The 23,080-nt window shown below is 37.8% G+C and overlaps 1 protein-coding gene across 2 annotated transcripts in view; it reads left to right on the plus strand.

Annotated features, from left to right (window-relative positions):
• Window positions 1–23,080, plus strand: part of LOC112043080 (E3 SUMO-protein ligase EGR2) — a 43,046-nt gene that overhangs the window by 12,343 nt on the left and 7,623 nt on the right. Inside the window, exon 1 of one of the 2 annotated variants that reach the window (XM_024078345.2) lies at window positions 20,953–21,286. The exons of the other annotated variant lie outside the window; for it this stretch is intronic. Within the exon in view, the coding sequence (XP_023934113.1) occupies window positions 21,094–21,286 (193 nt within the window). The 5' untranslated portion in view covers window positions 20,953–21,093. Of the gene's footprint in view, window positions 1–20,952; window positions 21,287–23,080 lie in introns of those variants that run through there. 2 annotated transcript variants of the gene reach the window in all.

Consider the following 23,080-nt stretch of genomic DNA (forward strand, 5'->3'; position numbering starts at 1 on the left):
GTAAATGCAGTCTTTACAGGCTTATCTATCTGTCTTACATTCATCATTGACGTTTGTGGCTCAATAATTGAAACTATCACAGTTATTTTAGAGCGGAAAGATTGTAGAATTTAAACTATAGTGAGTGTTATTCATAATAATTGATTATTAAACACGGCTAAAACTCACGTGATATGCGGTCGGAGTATGCCCGACTAGTTTCGACGGGGCCCTTACTCATGAGCTGGTTCTTGCAACGCAGCATGATCCAAAGCACGACTAGTCAGGCAAACTCCGACCTTATATCACGTGAGTTTTAGCCGTGTTTCATAATCAATTAAGTGGAAAGATTGTTAAGTAGAGAACGTTGTTACAGATTGTTTAAACATTTCAGTTAATATTTCCACTCGAGTGGACGAGATATTCAAAAGAATCTGTTGAAAACCTGGAATTGAGCCAATGTCTGAGTCATTTTGAAGTTTTATGCAATCGCCCTATTTTTTCTAAACTAAATTAGTTGCACGCGACACCAGATACATCTGTCTCATCGTGCCATCTTAATGGCCATTTCTCATTTATTTTTTTTTTATTTCGTAAAATAAATTAACTAGGTATCAGCGCCGAAGAGATCATGCAAGCCGATTCCCGCCGGATTACCTTTAAAAATCCATGAATATTAATTGTTGTATTGTATCTAGACATATGAGAAACCGGAGTTTGTATTACGCTATATGAATTTCCTTTTCTTTGACAGACGGGTTATCTTCATCTAAATTCCATCTTTCGCCACTGCTAGGTACCTATACCTATTTAGGGTGGCATAGGAATTAACGGGGGAGCCGCTGGATGCTTGCGGCTAGAGATCGTTGTGCTTGGAAGTCCATGCAAGAGGCCTATGTGCAGCAGTAGACGTCCATCGGCTGGTAATGATGATGATGATGATGATGATGATGAGGAACTAAAGTAGGTACTCTCTGAGACACTGGCTACTTTTCCACTGGCTACTTAAAATTTCCAACTCTGGGCTGAGAATTAGAGAAGAAAGATGAGCTTAGCCAGAAGCCGAACCCAGAACTTTGTGATTCGAAGCCAGATAGTCTAACCATTTGACCAATAAGGAAGATTGACTATGCTAATATTAAAATAATAGCGTTGACCTACTGGTGGCTAACTGTACATGAGACACCAAGTGTCCATTGTGCATTAAAATTAATTAACGTCATCTCGGTCGCGTGCCCTCGACTTTGACTCATCAATGAGTTTACCAGATTTTTGTCAATTTGTGGCTATGTCCTAAAGTAGATTAAGATTTAAAAAAAAAACTTTAATTAGATTAGAATCTTTAAAAGTTATTTGTGGAAGGAATAAGTTTCTTTTTTTTTAAATTGATCGTTATTGGAGACTAGGCAAAATCGATAAATGAGGTACATAAATACCTAAGCGATAGTTTTTAAAGCCCATTATTTCTTATAATTATTTAGATTTATAATAATTTAGTTACAATCATACTAACAAAGATGTAAATATTTAATAATTATTTAATCATCACGCCACAATTTACAACAGTAGGTATGCTAATAAAAATATATCATGGCACAAAATCTAAAAGTAAATATCATTTCTAAATTATAAGAGCCGATTTTACTTGGTTTTAATTTAGATTTAGAGACACATGGATTTAGCACTATCGTAGCTTTATCATTAATTTACCTTTTAAGGCAAATTAGGCACAGTTTCCGTTCCCGTAGGAATTCTGCAAATAATTTCAAAAGATTTTTCAAACTATACTAAACTAAACTTTACCTATTTATAATATCAATATAGAGATCGTACCGTACCAATTTATCCCATATATAATTATGATATTGGTTTCATACCGATGCTATTGAAACAAAAAAAATTCAATTACATTTGAGTCTTGGTTTACCTGGCTGGCACGTAAACAATTACTAACGCCACAGGAACACAGTATGTGAATGTACAAAAATATTGAAAGAGTCCTGAAAAAATTACAAATTTGATGGCAAGCCTACTCATAATTGACCGAGGAAGACTAATGTAATAAGCAGCGCAATAGAAAAAAAGCGGATACTCTAATTGATGAACGTGAACAAGGTCCGTGACTGATTGGTGGCTACACTAGCCTACATGCTTACAATCTTATGGCGCTCAAAACGTACCTGTGAAAGACGTTCATACTCACTACAAAGTTACAACACCAAAAGATTTTTTTTGTACACGTGACCCCTGGATGATGGTAAATGAGCAACAAATTAAAAGATAATATTATATTGTATAGGCGCCCGCCAAGCGATACTTGGAGTACTTGGCTACGTAACGTTTCGAGTTACGGAGCAGTATTATTAGATAACGTATAGAATGGATTTGTGAAAAAAGTGAAAAGTGAAAAATACTTATTATAAAAAAATACAAAAACCCAATAATAATTATTTACGAACTAAACAAAAAAGTCTTCAGAAAATTTAACAATTACAAATTACACAGAACACAAACTAACAGTAGTTTTAAATATTTTAGTTTTCATTTATTTATCTATTTAAACCATTTACCAGCCTATATTTAATTAAAAGTTACAATATTATTACGCTAAAACTAAGTGTATATTATTAGATGTGAGGGGTGTTTTGACACCAACTCTAGGTTAGCCTGTGTCATAGGTGTCATAATTTGTCAAATTTGTACATTAAATGACAGATTCTGGCGATAGCTGTCGCGGCGCTAGATGTCTCAGCTTGAAATGTCAGCTGAGTTCTCAAATGCTAAGAGAGACAATGAGGAGAAAAGTGGATAAAAAGATGAGAAGAGGAAAATTGAAAATTCTTATGAGGATGGCACGAAGAAATTCATGAAATTGCGATCGTGTAATGCGCATTACACGATCGCAATTTCTTCAACGTAGAATTGATATAAAACAATTCCATGTAGGCGAAATCAATAGCGTCCACTAGTAGGTAACGTAATAGTTATATGAGGACTGCTGACCTACTCGCTACAAACAAGCGTAGACGAGTGAGCAGACACGCGCCGGCGCTGGCGCAGTAATTAGATAAACGAGCGGTGGAGAGGTCCCGACCGCAGTAATTACTGCACCGCTCCGACTGCTCCCCATATATCAGCGATATGGGACAGCGCCACTGACTCACGAATATCGGCCGAATAACTTCATAATGATCTCATAAATTAATACCTACCTTGCGAATAGCGTTACAAAATAGCGCGCGGAAAATTGCGGCTGGTTGGCATTAAATATAGCGGATTTCTTATCGTTGAAATATTTTTAACACTTTACAGCTAAGCTTGAGATGATCATTATCGTATGTATCGTGTGTGTGAAAAAAATATACAGAGTTGTCGGGAGTATTTGCCATAACTTCAAGGTATTAACGAGACCACTTATAGGAACTGAACTGCATAATTAATATTTTATTACCTTACTACAAATAAATATTGTTTTCGTATTTCAAAGTAATTCAAATAATACCGACTATCCATGTAACACACGCCTTTAGGTAACAAAGCGACAACGTTGCATTTTAAAATATGGTTTCTTTATTAGGATGCATTTTAAGATTTATTTACAAAAGAAATATTATTTACTCCGAAAATATTCATTTTAGAACACAATATGTTCCTTGAATCATGAATGATGAAAAATATTTATTCGAACTTTATATTCTTTTGCTTATTTGCTAATCGACTTCAAAAAAGGAGGAAGTTTCTCAATTCGACCGTATAATATATATTTTTTTGATTCCTCTCAAATACTGGTAATTATGCAATGTAACAGACAGGCAGATATCATTGATTTTATTATTTACTAGCGCCTACCTATACCTACGTCTTCGTCTTCATGGAAACTTGACAAAAATCAAACCTACAAGATAGATACCCCTCTCATTCTGAGAGGAGACTCGTGCTCAACAGAAAGCCGAATATCCTCTCCACTGTGTCTGTGGATTTCTAAGTGCACCAACTGTGGAGCCATCTTTAAAAGTCGAGCGTTCCAAGGTCACGCGTGTTTAAAACGCCCGATTACATTAAAATGTACTATAGGAGCTATTTAAATATATTTTTTTGTTGGAATTGTTATTAAACAAGCTAATTTTAATTAATAAATGTAATAATGCAGTAAAAACAAGTAATTTTCAATAAAATTTTGAAATCCGAACGCGCGATAGTTGCCCGACTGTCGCACAAAACGCGCTATAATTTAAATTTTTACCTTTATTTCTAGATTGTCTTTGGTTTTTTACTTTTTCTATACATTATTTTACTCTACCAAAGAATAAAACACTCCTAATGTACAAAGATTTAAAAAAAATATGATTTTGAAATCCTCGTCTGTAGACCGCGCTCCTAGAGCGCGGTTTTAAAAACTGTCAGTACTAATCACAGACGTGTTTTGTACAGGTTATGAGTGATTATATGCCATCCTTGTTCTTTTTACTACATGTGAAATAAGTTAGAGTGTGACAAGAATAGGTTAAAACAACAAAAAAAAGGTCAAAATGATATGAGTATGAAATCAATCTTTAGAAGCTTGATCCACACACAGGTGTTTCAAAATCAATCTTCTCAAGCGTGATACACACACGAGGGGTTGGGTTGTTAATGATGATGATGATGACCTACTAAATAAACAATTATTATTATTACTACCTACAAAATATTACCTACCAGCCTATATTCAAAGAAACATTATCTAGTTTCAAACAAGGTAGATATCTACTCAGTTGCAGTCAAATTAAAACGAAAAGAAACCGTCTCGAAAGCTTTTCCACTCAGTGTAAAAGAGACATCGCTATTTCAGTCGAAAGCCAATTTTTAAACCCGACTATAAATAACAGTAGACACAACATCACTACCTACTCGCAGCAACCTATGCAGGCATTCTAATTTTAGGAACAGACAACAACAACGCAGAAAGATAAAACTGTCAAACGATCCAGCTGAATGCAACTTGAGTTATACGTACTGACACGCAGTACTCTGCGAGTTGAATAATTTGACTTTGAATTTTGATTCAAGTTGTATATCAGCTGCGACAGCCCTGACAGGCGGCCCGACAATATCTCATACGATACAGTTGTAAATCAGAAACGATTGACACAAAATTACAAATAATATCTCAAAGACGCCCAATATTTGAATAAATATTATTTATGGTATGTATTAGATACTGTAAAGTATTTATTCAGGAATGAAATTTTCGCTATGGTAACTACTTCACTTCATCATTATCAACCCATATTCGGCTCACAGCTGAGCTCAAGTTTCCTCTCAGAGCGAGAGGAGTTAGGTCAATAGTCCACCACGCTGGCCCATTGCGGATTGGCAGACTTCACACACGCAGAGAATTAAGAAAGTTCTCTGGTATGCAGGTTTCCTCACGATGTTTTACTTCACCGTTTGAGACACGTGATATTTAATTTCTTAAAGTGCACACAACTGAAAAGTTGGAGGTGCATGCCCCGGACCAGATTCAAACCTACGCCCTCCAGAATCGGAGGCAGAGGTCATATCTACTACTAGTTCACTTACTGAAGCCGTAATTATCATTATTACAGCCCCAATCAGCCTGTTATAATAACCAAATACAGGACCAGGTCTCCCTCCTTACAGGACGGGGTTGTATTGATACTCTACAATAGGGTTGTTGACTCATATCAAATTTAATATAAACAATATTAATTTCGCATAGTAGGCACATGAAATAAGGGTCCGAATCACGTTTCAAAAAAATATGAAAAAAATAAATTTCAATCTAGTAGATCATGAACTATATAAGACCATTAAAAAAAGTGGCAACCCTATTAGTACTTGTAGAGTGCTTCAATTTGTACTTTAACCTTGTTCATATTATATGTATTCTGTGCTGTAACTATTAATTTCAACCAAGGAATAGGTACACCAATATTCACAGAATATACAAAGAAAAGGAAAAAAAACTTATACGCATAAAACTTATTCAAGTACCTAACTTAAATAAAAAAAACGTATTTTCTGATTTGTAACAAAAAGACACCTTAAACTCGTAACATTTTCGATGACAGCAAAGGAAACATAACATAAACAGATTTACAGTTAAATTAGTCGCTTCAATGTTCAATTTGCGATCAAAGCAATATAATATACCACTTTATATATGTACTTAAACCGCTATGTCAACAAAAACCAATATATCAAGATGAGTCAAGCCACAAGAGTCAAGAGTCAACGTTTTGCAGCAGATGGCAACGGCAATCACTTAGTGTGTTGGCGGAAACAATGCCTCTAATCCGTGCCACTTAAAACTCGCAGGCCTTACCTTGACTCCTACGCCTCAGTGCTCCGTTTACACTAACTCCGTCCGAGTGAATTACTTTCCATACTAACGCGTAGCGTAGGCTTAGACACGTTTCACTTTCACGTGAAAAGTGTTTGTAAATAACGAAATGTTAAACTTTGCCTATCATGCCTTGTTCTAACACTTTTATTTTTTATTCTTTACAAGTTAGCCCTTGACTACAATCTCACCTGATAGAAGTGATGATGCAATCTAAGATGGAATCGGGGTAAATTGTTAGGAGGAGGATGAAATCCTCACCCTTTTCGGTTTCTACACGACGTCGTACTGGAACGCTAAATCGCTTGGCGGTACGTCTTTGTCGGTAGGGTGGTAAGTAGCCACGGCCAAAGCCTCCCACCAGCCAGACCTGGACCAATTAAGAAAACCTCAATCGGTCCAGCCGGGGATCGAACCCAGGACCTCCATCTTGTAAGTCCACTGCGCACACCACTGCGCCACGGAGGCCGTAAAAACACAGAGTTCTACTTACTACAATATTTATCTATATAAAATACTAGCGGATGCCCGCGACTTTGCCGCGTGGAATTCAATTTTTCACAAATCTCGCGGGTACCATGGATTTTTCCAGGATGAAAAGTAGCCTATGTGTTAATCTAGGGTATTGTCGATCTTTGTTTTAAATTTCAACCAAATCAGTTCAGTAGTTGCAGCGTTAAAGAGTAACAAACATCCAAACATAACTCCAAACAAACATCCATACAAATTTCATTTAAAGGATATAAAATGTAGTCTATGTTACTCGCTGATAATGTAGCTTTCCATGAGTGAAAGAATTAAAAGAAAATCGGTCTAGTACTTTCGGAACCTATTCTTAAATACAAACAAACGATCAAGTCTAGATCAGAAATTTAAGTAAACATAATTATTATACCTGCACAGACATCACTATCAGAATTGGTCGAAGTTATAAGCCTACTGCAATGGTCTATTACAGGGTCATGACTTAATCCGTATAGGTATTGGTAAAAGATTTTGAGCTTAGACTCACCACGCTTCTACAATACGGGTTAGCGGCGATTTACGTTGACTAGGTTGACAATGTTTGACTTTGTTACGATTATTATCAGATGTTAATGAAAATAATTAAGACAGAGGACATATCGTCCTCTCCGAGGCACGGAGATGTAACATCACCAACTGCCCAACTCCGGCCTGTTATAATGAAAAAAAATCATTATTTCTAAAACCTAGGTCTTGAACCGAAAATTATACAAATGCAACATAGACTATCCTCATGGCCAACTTAACTGCATGACAAACAATTGCCTGCATAGCAATTTCGGCTCTAAAATCTATCGATTACTATTTGCAATTGTATTTGCCTGTACAAATTACGAATGATGTAATGAGGTAACGCGTTAGATAAGCGAGCGTCGTCTCAAGTAGATGTAATATAAGTTCGTGTACACATTTCGTTATGTTATTATTCATGAGGAATGGCCTCCGAGCTAATGAATGAACGGGCTACGCCGCCGCCCACGGCGTCTTCATTCATACAGGCTACAGGGCCCTGCGTGGTCGTGAACAATCTCAATGCCTACTACGACATAGGAAGGAGGCTGTTGAAATACGTAATATATTTACCTAACCTTTATCAATAGAGAGGTTGACGTTAATCAAAATTGATTACTTTTTGCGTGTTTTGGAAATGCCAACAAGAAGTTTTTGGGTGAAATATGTAGTTCTACCCCAACGTATCCCACGCAAATCTAAATGTCAAGTCACATATCCATTTGTGCCCAAGAAATATCTGTACTTACTTAAATGATATCTTCTACAATCTTCTACAACAATATAACCAATTTCCGGTTACAATTAAAAATTATGGATTAATACTTTATCATTCCTAAGTAACAACATTTCACATATGATTTGCACTAATAACAGCTTTTTAAATTGATTTTTCTACACAAGTGCAATTGATAATTTATGAAAATTGAAAAGTAAGAAAGAAATAATCATTCAGTAGTTTAAATGCAATAATTCATTTCTAATTGAGCAGAACCACTAAAAATTATAGCAGTTATTTATTGCAGACAATCAATACCTATAATACTTTGACTGACACCTATAAAAGACAATAATACCTCTTGTCCATCTCTTGGTGGAATCTATAAACGATCGATTATGCCTTACAAATCGAACTGTAGATAATTGGGCCAACGAAGATATTTACCACTCAACAGATTGCCGCTTTAAGGTCAGAATCGATATCGAAATGGCAAAGTTGAAGGTGAAACGCTGCTCGATTCAACTCATGCCGCAGTATGAATGAGATGGGGGGCCCGGCAGGAGGTGGGGTAGGGGGTCGGCATGGTTTCGTGGCCACGGCCACGGGATGACGTCCGTGTGGCCAGGGCGCGTGCGCACTGGACGCAGAGGTTCAAGGACGCTGCATCGATCGGCGGCAGCGTTCGCGTCCATGGCCACTAGCGTTCCAACGCCGCGAATGCCAATGCCAATGCCAGTGCCACGGTCGGACTACCGGCTGTTGATACATTTCACAGTCATAACATCGACTCGTTTGAAAATCGAGTACTTTAAATTTTCAATTTTCCAGTTTTAAATAGTTTATGCTACTTTGACAGCCAATTGATGCAGATGGGTTATGTTCATCTCTTACTTAAAAAAATACGGTTTATCTACTGGCCACGCCTGTATAACTGGGCCACGGGAAAATTTTCGCTCATCGCTGAAATCCCGTGGCGCCTGGCAAGGCAGGCCCTCTTTTGATTTACGTAACTCCTTAAAGGCGCGCCGGGTTGGTATTTACCAGCTGAGTCGTGCGTCGGCCCTATTAAGTCGATAGATACTCATTTTGATACACCGTTTTGTTTGTTTATTGTTGGCTCAATTTGTAAATTTAATTTGCTCTTTCATTAAACTCATTTTCAGTGTGAGTGATACTTACTCCGATGAGCATTAATTGTTAAATAAAGAGAAAAAAAGCTCTGAATTCCTCATATAATGTAGATATTGTAAATAGTCTTGATTGTACGCGTAATCCGCCGTGGCCCGTAAATAAGCGACGCGTGCGCCTCTGATTACATTGCTCAGAGCAGGAACAGAGACACCCGTGGAGTATCCGTACAACATCATTCAATGGAATATTTTTTCACTTCTATTGCTCAAAAATTCCGTCAATTTAATGTATTCAATCGAAAATATTATCTCTTTTAGTTAAATTTTAATAAATTAAATGTTTTTTTTTTTAAGAAACAGTAAAAAGTTGAGCTTTTATTCATGAATTAAATATACTTATGAATAAAATCTTTTCCACTTTTGTTGGCTCGTTGGTCGATTAATATTGTACTTATTGAATTTATAATATTGGATATGGTTGTACTTATAACTTTTCTTGAAAACTTTGTACATACTAACTTGTAAATAAAAACAATCCCTACCAAATCTTACAAAAAATTTACGATTTTATTATAACACTTCGCCAGCGCTATTTGGCAATGTGTACTCGTACCTGCTGACACGTGTGCTTTTCTTGAAAACTTTAATTTATCTCGGACCAGAGTCTCTAAGGGTTTCTATGTCGATTACCCAACTCTAAGAATAAACCGTCATTACGGTATTGATTGTAAATTATTGTAAATGCATATTTACTTTTGTATAAGAATTTATTATGAAAAAAAATGTGTCATCTCTATTGGTAACGTGCGCTGATTGCGGCGCGAGCTTGCGCGTGTCAAATTGCGTGCCCACGCGCATGCTCGGTGCGCTCGTGAAGGCCTTATTATGTCGATAGGGGCTCATTTTGATACCCTTTTTGTTATTTTAACTGGCGTAAACATCATCATCATATTAATTAGCCGATAAACGGCTGGAGATACGCCTCTTTACGACCTTCTAAGCGCTTAAGCCACTTGCGTCCAGCAGTTGTCTGCAAGCCGTTTGAGGTAACCGAGCCACGGTGAGGTCGATCAACATTAAACTTCTCGGGTCGCAATTCCAGCACCTAGAATCAGTTCTTCATGGCGGGACAGGACATTATGAGTAGTAGTAGCAAATTTTAGCTCGCTATTGTAAATTTGTATTTCGAGAAATATTTTATATAGCTGAGTAGTCTAAAAAAATGTATCTAATGTAGCTTAATTAACTTTTGTGTTTACAGAAGATACCTACCAAATAAAAAAAATAATGAAATATATTTATGAACAAAGGATTAAAGTTATTGGTTTTTTTACTAATACAATCTAAGTTTTAACAAAACATAACAACAATGCCTGATGATAAGAATATTATTTAACATCAACAACTGCAAAGAAACATTTGTTTCATTCACATATTAATTGCAGTTTGCATGAAAAAACATTGAAAATGTTAAGTGAAACTTATTATGCTGGTGTGCGCGCCATTCATGAATTTCCCGCCCGTGGAGTGGGGGCAGTGGGGGCAGCGAGTGTGGGGTGCCCCCCGTTTATGAATGGGGCCACACGTCATCAGTATCGACCCCGCGCGGCCCTGCTTGAGGTTAGCACGGCGGGGACATCGCCGGTCGTTCAACAGGTGGCCATTTGACGCAAACAGACTTTTCCGCGAAAGTAATTCGCTATCACTTCAATTCTGACGTCAGCTGATAAGTGGTGACGTTATAACATGATTATCTTTGCACTTTATTAGGAACTTTACAATGCCATAAATGCTATGGACGTCGTTACATACGTAAACGCGCGAAAAATTTTACTGAAATAAGTTAGTTGTACAAGTTTGAACGCATCAAAAGTTTATGATTAAAAACTGTAGTATATTTTGCGGAGATTTAGCTTGTAAACGATAAATCACATAATGCCTAGTTCAAAATCCAACCGGAACGATCCAAACGGCTTCTGAAAACAGGATATGATAATATAGAACAACCACGAACTAACTAAACAACTAGAGAAGAGAGTGAAGAATGAATTCTAAATCTATACGAATTCATAGTTCAAATAATTATTATTATTTACTGAATATATATTGTTATATTCAGTAAATAATAATTAGTTACTATCGAAACTAGTTAACATTGTAAACTAGCATTTTCTGTAAGAAGTAAAAGTCTTTTATATTTTATTTTTATTATCTGTAACATTTGTGTTACAAACAAAACTAAGTAAAACAAAACTAAGTAGGTAGTGCTTCTAGCTTTTTGGCTAGTAAAAGGCGGACAATTTTTCATGCTTATAGGTAAAGCTCTCCTCAACTTTATGCTTTATTTACTAGGGCAACGTGACGGTATCTTTGACCTTAAAAGTCTCGTAACCTTTACGAAATGCTACAATTTTTCCGAGATTAATTTAATAACCAAGGCCAAATTTATTCGCTGGTTATTAAATATAAAGTGTTTCCATTGCTACTGGTCAATGGAAACATACCTAGTAGCTAAATAATATATCAAAACACTTGCGTCAGCTATGAGTATTTCTGGTAAAAATAAAGCATATTGGACTTATACAGAGTCACTGGACATACATAGCAATCCCTTTAAGGGGTGATAGAATGGATCATTAGCTACCAAATTACATTGGGTTGTGTGGGCAAAGTTGTTGCAATTTCGAAAAAAAAATCCTTTTCTCTTTTTAATAAGAATGGGTTACTTTACTTCAAAGTGGATTATAAAATAAAACTTACGTATTTAGAGGTTGCTTTTTGGAGTATCTAAAATACCAATGTATTTCCAGTATTCAGATTATTTTCGACTTCTCTGGTGCGTTTGTTGCGTTGTTTTATAACAGGGATATCCTGAGTTGAATCGCCAGCTCTCTAAATTAGTGCTGTTATGGTAGATATCTTGTTACCATACTACCGGCGAAGAAGCACTGCCAGGCAATTCAGCATTCCGAGACTTCGCTGCGTAGATTAATATATTACCATTTAGAGATATGATTTGAATGGCCGCTGCAATAGGTATAAGGTTACTTTACTAAACTGTTTCTTCATTAATAAACTGATATGGTATTATCAGTCAAGAGTTTAATTAATTTTATTTTTAAAGGTTTACTTTTGAAGTAGCTAGTACAGTTTTCGGAGAAAGGGACGGTTATATCGTCTTTCTTCATTGATAAGTACCAGCTGATCTTATTTTAAATTTGTTTTACTTAAACTAAATCAACCAAACAAAATGTGTCTTATATTTGGCATTTTCCATAACTATACACAACCTACGATTTGCGTTTTTTTTATTCTCTACAAATTAGGCCTTGACTACAATCTTACCTGATGGTAAATGATGATGCAATATAAGATGGAAGCGGGCTAACTCGTTAGGAGTAGGATGAAATCCACACTCCTTTCGGTTTCTACAAGACATCGTACGGAACGCAAAATCGCTTGGCGGTACGTCTTTGTCGGTTTGATTAATGGTTGCAAGTTGGTAATTAGAGACAGTCACATACCCAATTTTATTAATAGGTCGTTCATTTATATAGGTACTGATATTACAAAGAGATAAAGATTGTGGTGTTGTAGGGGTTAATCTCAGGATTCACAGAACCGATTTTTATTTATTTTTCCACTAGAAGGCCACGTTATTTGTGTTATAATCTATATATTATCCCTATATTTTCACACCAATGGAAACTATACGCGTGTGAAACCATGGGGCATCAGTTAGTTAGATATAAACTCAAAAGGAATGGTCAAGAAACTCACATCGTCGCAAAATGTAATCTAATTATGTGGAAATCTCTTACGGAGACAATTAGATTCCGTGAGCTTGAAGGCCTTATTACTGAAATTTCAGTAAAAATTCTAGAGAAGCCTGCGTCACGCGATACTACACCGCGGGGGGTTATGGGGAGGTTGTGACGTCATGATCTCTGACAACCGCTAATAGGCTTTCAACTCAAGTCACAACCGAGTTACAAATAATATTAGGTTGCTATATCTTCTACACATTGCGTCAGTAACGACGATCAGCTGCTTTATATAGGTCAAATAATAACAAGCATTTGTGATGCTTATTTAGAGCCGGCCCGTCCTTAAGGCGAATGGAGCAGTCTCGCCAGGATGGGGGCGCTAAATTTACCTTATTCCCTATCATAGACTGTTATAGATAGTCAGACCTTATTTATTCCCTGTCATAGATAGTAGGAGTAGGTACCTAAGAGTAAAAGTGAGAACTCTCGATCAGAGAGGTGTATTTGTGCCACTTACCTATTTCAGCGTTCATATATTGTTAGAAGGATTTAGTCAGATAAAATGTGTTCGGCTATACTCGTATATTATAACATGGCTACTATATATTACTTAGAACAAAAAGATCTTGTTCGGTTTGACTGAGTGGGGAGTATAACTTGAGCGAAGAAGGAGAGTTTTAATGGATTCTTTGCCCTACGTCCATCGGTCACAAGTCCGGAATTAGCTCAAGGTTATTCTCTGCTACTCGAGAGTTTATTGGTAACATTCTTGGTGGGAATTGTTAGACTTTCATTAATTGATTGATGTTTTGCCCTTTAATTAAAATTTATGTTGTCAACTCGTCTCCAACGATATGTTTAATGTAAAAATATATCATTTAGGTACGCACTAACGCCCAAACATTCGGATTAGCTATCGGCACACGCCACAAATAAAAAGTGCGTCAGATACATTGCGTTAGAGCATCGATTAGCGAAACAATTTACGACTGAAACGAGATAAACATGTAGGCATACGTCAGCGCTGATGAATCTCTGTGAAATTACTTTTTTTTCGAGTGTCGGCGCAGTTATAAAGGTGTCATGACGCGAGGCGTGACGCCCGTCAACCATCAGCCAACATTGTTTGCTTGACGCGAAACTTCGCACCATCTATTTCGCATGGTTCGCGTGACGACGTTTAGCTCGTGTTATCAGTCAACATTTGATTAGCACTTTCCGCTTTGTTTTCTATTCTATATTAACACCCAGTTTTTGTACTGTTGGGTACCTACTTCAATCATCATCATCATTATTAACAGTTCACGCACTAGCTCCCCCTGATGACAGGAATAGGCTAGTAGACACTTTTAAGGGTCTTAAATTGTTCATTAGCGTTCTACTAAATTGAAAAAAAAATTTAGAGACATGAATCAGTAAGTTCATAAAAAAAATAATTTTTAAACTTTTTTTTTTTTTTGGTAATACATGCCTTAACGCTGTCGGCCATGATATTTTAACTGTTTCATGACGTCAGGTTAACACAAAACCTTAACCAAACGAACGAAGATAATACTTTGATGTTTATTCCTTTAGTGACGTCACAAAATGGACGACAGCTGTTTTGAAAAATTTGGAAAAATTTAATTAATACCTACATATTTTTTTAAATTAAGTTCTTTATCAAATCCTTAATTAACTAATATCGATACATTTCGGACCCTTATCCCCTTATATATTAGTCCACTACCCTGTTGCGGGATAAGTAGCGCTGAGACATCGAAATCTAGAATTACAGTAGATCCAACATAATATAATAGAGTATTACGAACACACTAGAATCATCTAGGTATAACTTTCCAAAATAACGATACAGTTATAAATAGCTCTGACTTTCCACCTCGCGTCGACACTCATCTAAAGATTGTCTTTCAAGTGCCAACTCGATAGCATCATAAATAGTTACCTAAATACCAAACCTAACATCTTATTGCTTCTTTTTCGTAAAAAATAACCATCTAGATTTTTGTATTATTTACGGAAATGATATTTTGACTCATTTTGAATAATTTAATTAGTAAAAATATTATAATGTGAATAATAGACGTACGTACCACGTAAAAATGCATCTTTCTTCATAACCTTTTTTGAGCCTTAATAGCTTAACGGTAAGCGCGCTCGGACTCATCACCGAAGGGTGGTGGTTCGATCCCCGCCCCGTTGGTCTATTGTCGTACCCACTCCTAGCACAGTCTTTCCCGACTAGTTGGAGGGGAATGGGAATATTGGTCATATTATAAAAGACATGGCAAATATTCCTTTTAAAAAAAAACTACGTTAAAACGTTTAATTTACCTAACGTAATATTTTCTTTTTCACAAATCCCGAGAAAATCATTGATTTTTCCTATTTAAGTTCCTATATTTTTCAGTAAAAGTCTCATTAAAATAAAGTTAAACCGTGTCAAAGATAAAATATTTAAAAAGAAATACTTGTATAGAGACCTACTTTAAACGTAGATCGTCTATGGATTTAATTTTGCAGATTTAAAACGTAACGAAATCTCGTAGGTATAGGTGATTTCATAGTTACGCCATGTCGCCATGTTTTCTGTGGTTACGCTTCGATTTCTTTTGATACAATTACGAACCCCGCAGTTTCACTAGAGTAGGTATTCCCCGTTGCCATGAGAACGAATAAGGTGGCTTTCTATTGGTAAAAATATTTTCAAAATCGGTTCAGTTAACCAAGAGACTACCCCTACAACCTCACAAACTCTTAATGATATTAGTGTATAATATGTAAAAGATAGAGAAGAGGCTCTTTTTTTTATTCTTTACAAGTTACCCTTGACTACAATCTCACCTGATGGTAAGTGATGATGCAGTTTAAGATGGAAGCGGGCTAACTTGTTAGGAGGAGGATGAAAATCCACACCCCTTTCGGTTTCTACACGGCATCGTACCGGAACGCTAAATCGCTTGGCGGTACGTCTTTGCCGGTAGGGTGGTAACTAGCCACGGCCGAAGCCTCCCACCAGCCAGACCTGGACAAATTAAGAAAATCTCAATCTGCCCAGCCGGGGATCGAACCCAGGACCTTCGTCTTGTAAATCCACCGCGCATACCACTGCGCCACGGAGGCCGTAAAAGGCGAGGCTCTACAGCGAAGTATTAACTTAGCTGTATGCAGTCAATATTTTTACCTATTACTATAGCGATGCTCTGAATACTCCGTCTATACTCTAGTCAGCCGAACACCCACCGCCGGTCGACTGACAGCCACCCGTGGGAGCCACTCACTACTCGCTACTAGCTAACCAACACAACAACTTGTTGTTGTTATTGTTGTTGTTGTTATTGACATCCTACGATTGCATTTTGTTTTGCATTCGAAAAACAACTTTTAAGGGTCTCTTATTAAAGGTTTCCGAAGCTGTCTGATTGAAGTCTGGCGACTTTACGAACATGATTTCTACGGTAAGTAGGTACTTACTCGTAACTCTGGACTTTTATTTTCTTTACCTGCGTATAGTTCCCATATTCATGGGAATACGGGGATAAAATAATACTCACAAATAACGTTGATTTCTGATGTTAAAAATTGGTTCAGTAGATCTAAAGATTTGTAATAGTATAAAAAGGTAATTTATGAGGTTATAGGGGCAAAACTTCACAAATTACCTGATTATATTATCTGTAGGATAATATAGACTTCAGACTACTAGACTAGACTAAACTAGGCTTGACATAAACGTAGAAATTATTTTGCTCTAAATATCGTATTGAACCTTGATGGGATCACAAAGGCCTATGTCAATCAGAAATATGATGTAGCAGATCTAAATACAATGATCCAGTACAAAAAATATTTGCTGACAAACCAAACTATAAAAGTACTCTCGAATGCGTCAACAGAAAAATGTATTAACATCATGTAGAAGTAACGCATGACGTCCGCGCGAAGATCAACAAACCGTACGCGATGGAACAGTGAAGCGACAAAAATAGACGGGCGTTAGGATAACGCGTCGAAATAGAACCCCGCCTCTGAAGTCCGAACCAAAAGTAGTCAACTTAATTATAGACCGATACCCGCAGGACGTTTTCATCTCGTGATTCACCTGCTGAAAACTCGATTGTTCGCATTCTACGTCAATCGGTTGCGTGGTGTTTACGAGCGGTAGCGGCCGCGTCAGCTGACGGCCAGGAATAGCCCTGACATCGCGGCCACGCTATGCGCCCGCGCACCCGCAAATAGCGCGCTATAATTAGACGCCGGTGAAATCGTGGGTTTGTTATTTTTCTTTATCGTCTCCGTTACGCGATAATTGGGTTAGCGGCTGCATGTGGGCCCGCGGCGTCGGCGTGTCTCGAGCGAGGGGCTCCCCGGCCGTTGTCCTTACTCCTACCTATCTCTGCCTGCATTGTCACCGCACGGACTGTTTGACAGTTAGTTTTTAAATGCTGTTATTAAGTAGATATATCATTTTAGATAATGACCTCTGCCTCCGATTCCGGAGGGTGTTCGAATCCGGTCCGGGGCATGCACCTCCAACTTTTCAGTTGTGTGCATTTTTTAAGAAATTAAATATCACATGTCTCAAACGGTGAAGGAAAAATCGTGAGGAAACCTGCACTTCAGAGAATTTTCTTAATTCTCTGCGTGTGTGAAGTCTGCCAAACTTCATTGGGCCAGCGTGGTGGACTATTGGCCTAACCCCTCTCATTTTGAGAGAAGACTCGAGCTCAGCAGTGAGCCGAATATGGGTTGATGATGATGATTAAGTAGATAACTATATTAAAATTCACCGGCGAAAACTGTTCGTACCTACTTTGACCACTGCCGAAAAGGTTTCAATTTAGGGTCTAGAACTAACATTTGGAATTCCACCAAAGTATAATAATTAATACCTACCCTAATTTTAAACAATTAAATAATAATACTTCTAGTGTATGTGTATCTACTAAATAGATACCTATATTCACTGTCTCATATATACTCGGAGTGCAGGGGTAAAGAGCCACTCTGTCATTGTCGTTGGTGGAGATCCGAGGATGAAAAATCACTGTTATACAGGTCGGTCATCCATCTGAAATATTTTGCCAAAATCTATATCTACCTGCAATTAAAGTCCTTACCACGCTGCAATACAGATTGTCGAGTTCAAAGTCACAGGGTGATACTATTTAACGGGTGGATTGACTCAACACTTCTCTACAACAACAACAACAATAACAACTTCCCTAATCCGGACTGCTACTAAGTATAAGAATATCTTGGAAAAAAACTAAAAACTCTATATTTCCTAACCCTTAAGATTAGTAGTTGTATAGGCTAACCACTGATCCAAAGAGACAATTTAACTTAATAATATCATCACAAGAAAAGCTATTAGACAGAGGTCGGTAAGTAGGCAAGCACCGCCCACTCGGCACCAGCAGATAATTGCTACGCAGTAAGCGAGCTGACACAATCCGCCAATTAGTAATGGATACAATCATTACTGTCCGATCACCTGCCCACCTGCGCATGGCCCGCCATATACAGAGATACAGGTAGTTCGCTCAATGTCTACTCGTGCTTGTATAACTGTACAGATCCAGTGGGGGAAAAGGGGCATTTGTCCAGAGTGAAGTGAAGTTGCCCAGTGAAAAATGAAGTGCGACAAAATTGACTTATTCCCCAGCAGAATTTGTTTTATTTCTTTTAACTAATATCTATAGTATTATTACTTAGGTACAACAAACTAGGCTCAAAAACCTAACAATATATAAGTAAAGGACGGCAAAATTATATAACTACCCTAAGTAGGTACAATTAGGAGGTGTTAGTCCGTAAGGCGTCGAGTATCACATACTCAACGGTGAAGTCGGACGTCGTCATCCAGGCTACCTGGATGTCATTCATGAGGATTTTATTCCTATAATAAAAAAGGTAGGTACTATTAGGAGGTGTTAGTACGTAAGGCGCCGAGTATCATAATATAGTCAACGGTGAAGTAATAAAAAAGGTAGGTACTAATAGGTAGGTACCCAGGATCACCAATACTAGAGCCTAGGCATATGTCTAAAACAGAAGTTCCCAAACTTTTCTTAACCACTTTCGAAATCTACTCGTAAGTGGTTTCGGTGGACCCCTGTTGATCTAACTATGGACATTTCCATTGCAGCTAGGTTCCAACCACTAGTTAACAGCACAAGGAGCCAATCAACTCTCAATTATTTTATTAAGAAAGAACTACTAATATAAGAAATTGGTATGACACCTTATTTTTTCAGAAAAGCAATAGGTACTTACACTGTTTAAAACTAAAACCCAAAGCAAGGGATTGGCGGCCAAATGTTATAGGTACCTAGCTCCTTTTTTTGTCAAATTCGAAAACACCTTAGGCAGTGAAATTTCATCGCAGAAACTTACGACCTCAAAGAACTCTTCGTAGAATTTATTCACATCCATAGATTTATAACACATAGGTAGATAGTGTGTAGTCACAGGCTTCGTAAGCCTTTTTAAGAGCCCCGAAATGGGAGCCCTTCACGCATCGCTACGCTACGATAAGTACCTACGTTTGTATGCGTGTCGGCGAGGGTAATTAGCTTCTTACGCTCACATTGGCACAGAAATGGCTTACGTTTGGAGTGAAAAATTGTTATGGTGTTGCGAGTCTATAAGGTTATTAGTCTAAGTTCCCTTCTTTCCTTCCAAATGAGACGGTGTCTGACTCTGGATGAAAGCAGGCAAGGTAGTGTGCCCATACCTAATGCCTATCAATAAAGCCAATCGCCAAAAGTGCCAATATTGCACAGAAAGCATCGTTCACCGACAACCACTCCTCCAAGAGCGAATGATTCATCATCATCATCATCATCATCATCATCATCATCATTTAAAACCCATATTCAGCTCACTGTTGAGCATGAGTCTCCTCTCAGGATGAGAGGGGTTAGGCCTTAGTTAACCACGCTGGCCCAATGCGGATTGGCAGACCTCACACACGTAGAGAATTAAGAAAAGTCTCAGATAGGTATGCAGGTTTCCTCACGATGTTTTCCTTTACTGTGAACGAACGATTAAGAAGAAGAATAATATAAACAAAATACGGAAACACAAAATCGCAAATCGGTGCTATGCGAATTCACCGTCGCAATATGCTGCGATGGCCGATGTGATTCCATTTGATGACTAGGTACCTAATGATTAAATGGAATGAGATGAATAGTAAGATAGGTATTCTTTGTCACAGTGAGTTTTCCAAGAATAGCACACGAGGTAGGTAGGTACCTATACCTATAGGTAGTTGGCAGCAATGAGAATCGCAGTGTTTAATAGGTATAGCCGCCTACTATATTATTTGCATTCTATATTGACTCATGCAACAAACGCAACTAAGTGCAAAGTGCAACTAAAGGTAGGTATCTATAGGATAATAACAATTAGAGATCCAAATAAAAAGAAGACCATCTCTATAATAACCTAAGGTACCGTAAAAGTAAATAACATAGGTCACTTCCACATTAGAGTAGGTATACATATACAACAATAAAATAATGTATTATCCATATACCTACCTACCTACACCTTGGTACCTAGCTTATTTCTATTCATACACCCATAAGTCACTTTAATTATAATAGGAAAACCATTGCTAAAATAACTGTTTTGTAAGTCCATTCAATCATAAATTTGTAAATATTTACGTAGACGTTCGCTGACATATAAAATGTAGGAATACAAATACAACGGAACGGATACAAAGATCGTTGTGAATTATTATAGAAACGCGCGAATCAAAGCCTCGAGTCACGATAGAGTGGAGGCTTCAGCGGCAGCGGGAGCGAACAGCGAGCGCGGTGCGAGCGGGCGGGGGGTGGCGGGCCGCGCGGGGGGCGGCGCGGGCGGTGGGCGGCGACGGGCGGTGACGTCAGCCGGGGGGGGCACACGCGGCCGTGCGATTGGCGGAGCTGCGCGCGCCGCTACCGAATATGGGACCGCGGCTCCATTGATAAAACTGCGGCGCGGGGTCGCGCGGCGCCAGTCCCTTTCGCACCGGCCGCGTGGAAGGCCGTTTTCACGCTGGCGTTGTTTGTGATTCCGCTCGGGCCGTGGGCCGAGGAGCAGGTGGTGCCGGACGGGATGGGCGCCGACGCGGAGCTCCCGGCCGGGCCGCACCTGCTGTCGCTGGCCGACGTGGGCGCGCTGGGCTTCGACTGCCTCAAGCCTGCGCTGGCGCCCACCGCTGGCGCGCCCGCCGATCTCAACACGCCCGTCACCACGTCCGACCTGCCGGCCTTCTTCCCGAATCTGCTCGAGCCTCCGCCGATCTCAGGTGCGCCCGCGCCCGACCGTGGGCGGCCTCGCCCCCGGTGCTTCCGTCCGATAGCGTTGTAAATAAATAAACATCGCACTCACGCCGCGACCGATAGCTGTTCCGTTCCGTTGCACCCGTAGTGCAGCAATCGTAAATTAGTAACAGTGCTATTAAACATCCATCCAACGATGAAATATCTCGCAGCCGCTAGTTCGTTTAAACTCAGTGCTTCAACATGTAGTGAAATGGAAAGTTCTCTCACCCGCGCTCTACCTAGCGATACCTAGGAACGGATCGATACTGGAACGGGGAAATCTTGAATGAAAAGATTTCATTGTGATTTTCCGCCGGTTCAGTGTGCGTTTCAGCAGTGACCTGTAGGTAGGTGCTAGGTAACTCGTAGTGTCTGTTCCTATTGATGTGAAAGCCCGTACCATAGCAGGGAGGCATTTGTGTTACATAATAGATAAACATCGTATCCTGTTTACGGTAATTATAACAACTTCCTTATAATTTTATCACTTAAAACAAAATTCAGTTATTCAGTCATTAGATACCTACAATTGAAAAATAGACTGGTACTTATCTTACGTAGGTACCTACCTAACTATTCCCAATTTAAATAAAAGGAACAATGAAATAATGTAAAGCTAAACTCTACCTATACCTGTTGGTACAACATTTACGTTTTTATTTTTGAGTTTGTGTTTAGAACCAAAAATAATCTTTTTTTAATAAAATTGTTGTCTGGAAATATTTTTTCTCTACATTTCTACACTACATACCTAATACCTTAAAGGTATCTAAGTATTAATACCTATTTAATTATAATAACTAATAGGTGCCAACGCTTTTAAGTTTTTTCTATTTTTTTCTAATAAGATTCTTCTATGAATATGAAACCTAATTAACGAACGAACATAGGTAGGTAATCAATGAAAATTTTATAGTAGGTAGGTAATTCCTAAATTACTATTTTATATGATCTAATTTTTCAACATTTCTATAATTGTTATTATTATTAGGTATATATCTATTAAAATTTAAAATAAAATGGGAATATGGAACTAAGATACCCGTGTATACCTAATACTTTCTCCTACCTTCCTCAGTTTAATAATTTTTTTTTCTGGAATCTGGAAAATTAACATTGAGATTTTTTAGCATCGTTATCTCCTAAATGCTAAATTCGATAGTATTATTTTAAAAAGTCTAGATTATCTAAATAATATCTACCTTAAATGACAAAACAATTAATTTAATTTATTAAATATATTAAGTAAATGGGTTCTTATTTTTTTAATTTATCCCGTACGAACTTATACGATATCTCGTAGTTACGGTCTCATTGCCAATCGGCAAGGATAGCGGACTGCAGCCTTTTAAATTAGATTGTTTTATTATATTTTGTATTTATTTATTAATTTAATTAACATGTAGGTACGTAAATAGTCCCGTAAGAAGGACTCCTTGGTGAACAAGACTGGAATATTTTTAATAAATTGATAATTAAGGCTTAATTTGATTATCAAAAATCTTGATTTTTTTTTTAATTTAAAACAATATATATTTTCATAAATAGTTATTTTTCATACCTACATATGCCTATGTAAAATATTCTATCTTCTCGAAAATATTATTAATTTGTAAGGCTTAAGTAACACCATCTAAATGTTATAACATGCATTCAATTCTCTATAACCTAATTAACAATCCGTAAATCGATAGCCACATAGCGTAGGTAGGTAAGTAATAGGTAAATAATGCAATCCGTAATTGAGAAACAGAAAACAAAAAAAGAGTCAGTGTTTT

The sequence above is a fragment of the Bicyclus anynana genome, chromosome 13, assembly GCF_947172395.1.
Source record: "Bicyclus anynana chromosome 13, ilBicAnyn1.1, whole genome shotgun sequence".
NCBI classification, from domain to species: domain Eukaryota; kingdom Metazoa; phylum Arthropoda; class Insecta; order Lepidoptera; family Nymphalidae; genus Bicyclus; species Bicyclus anynana.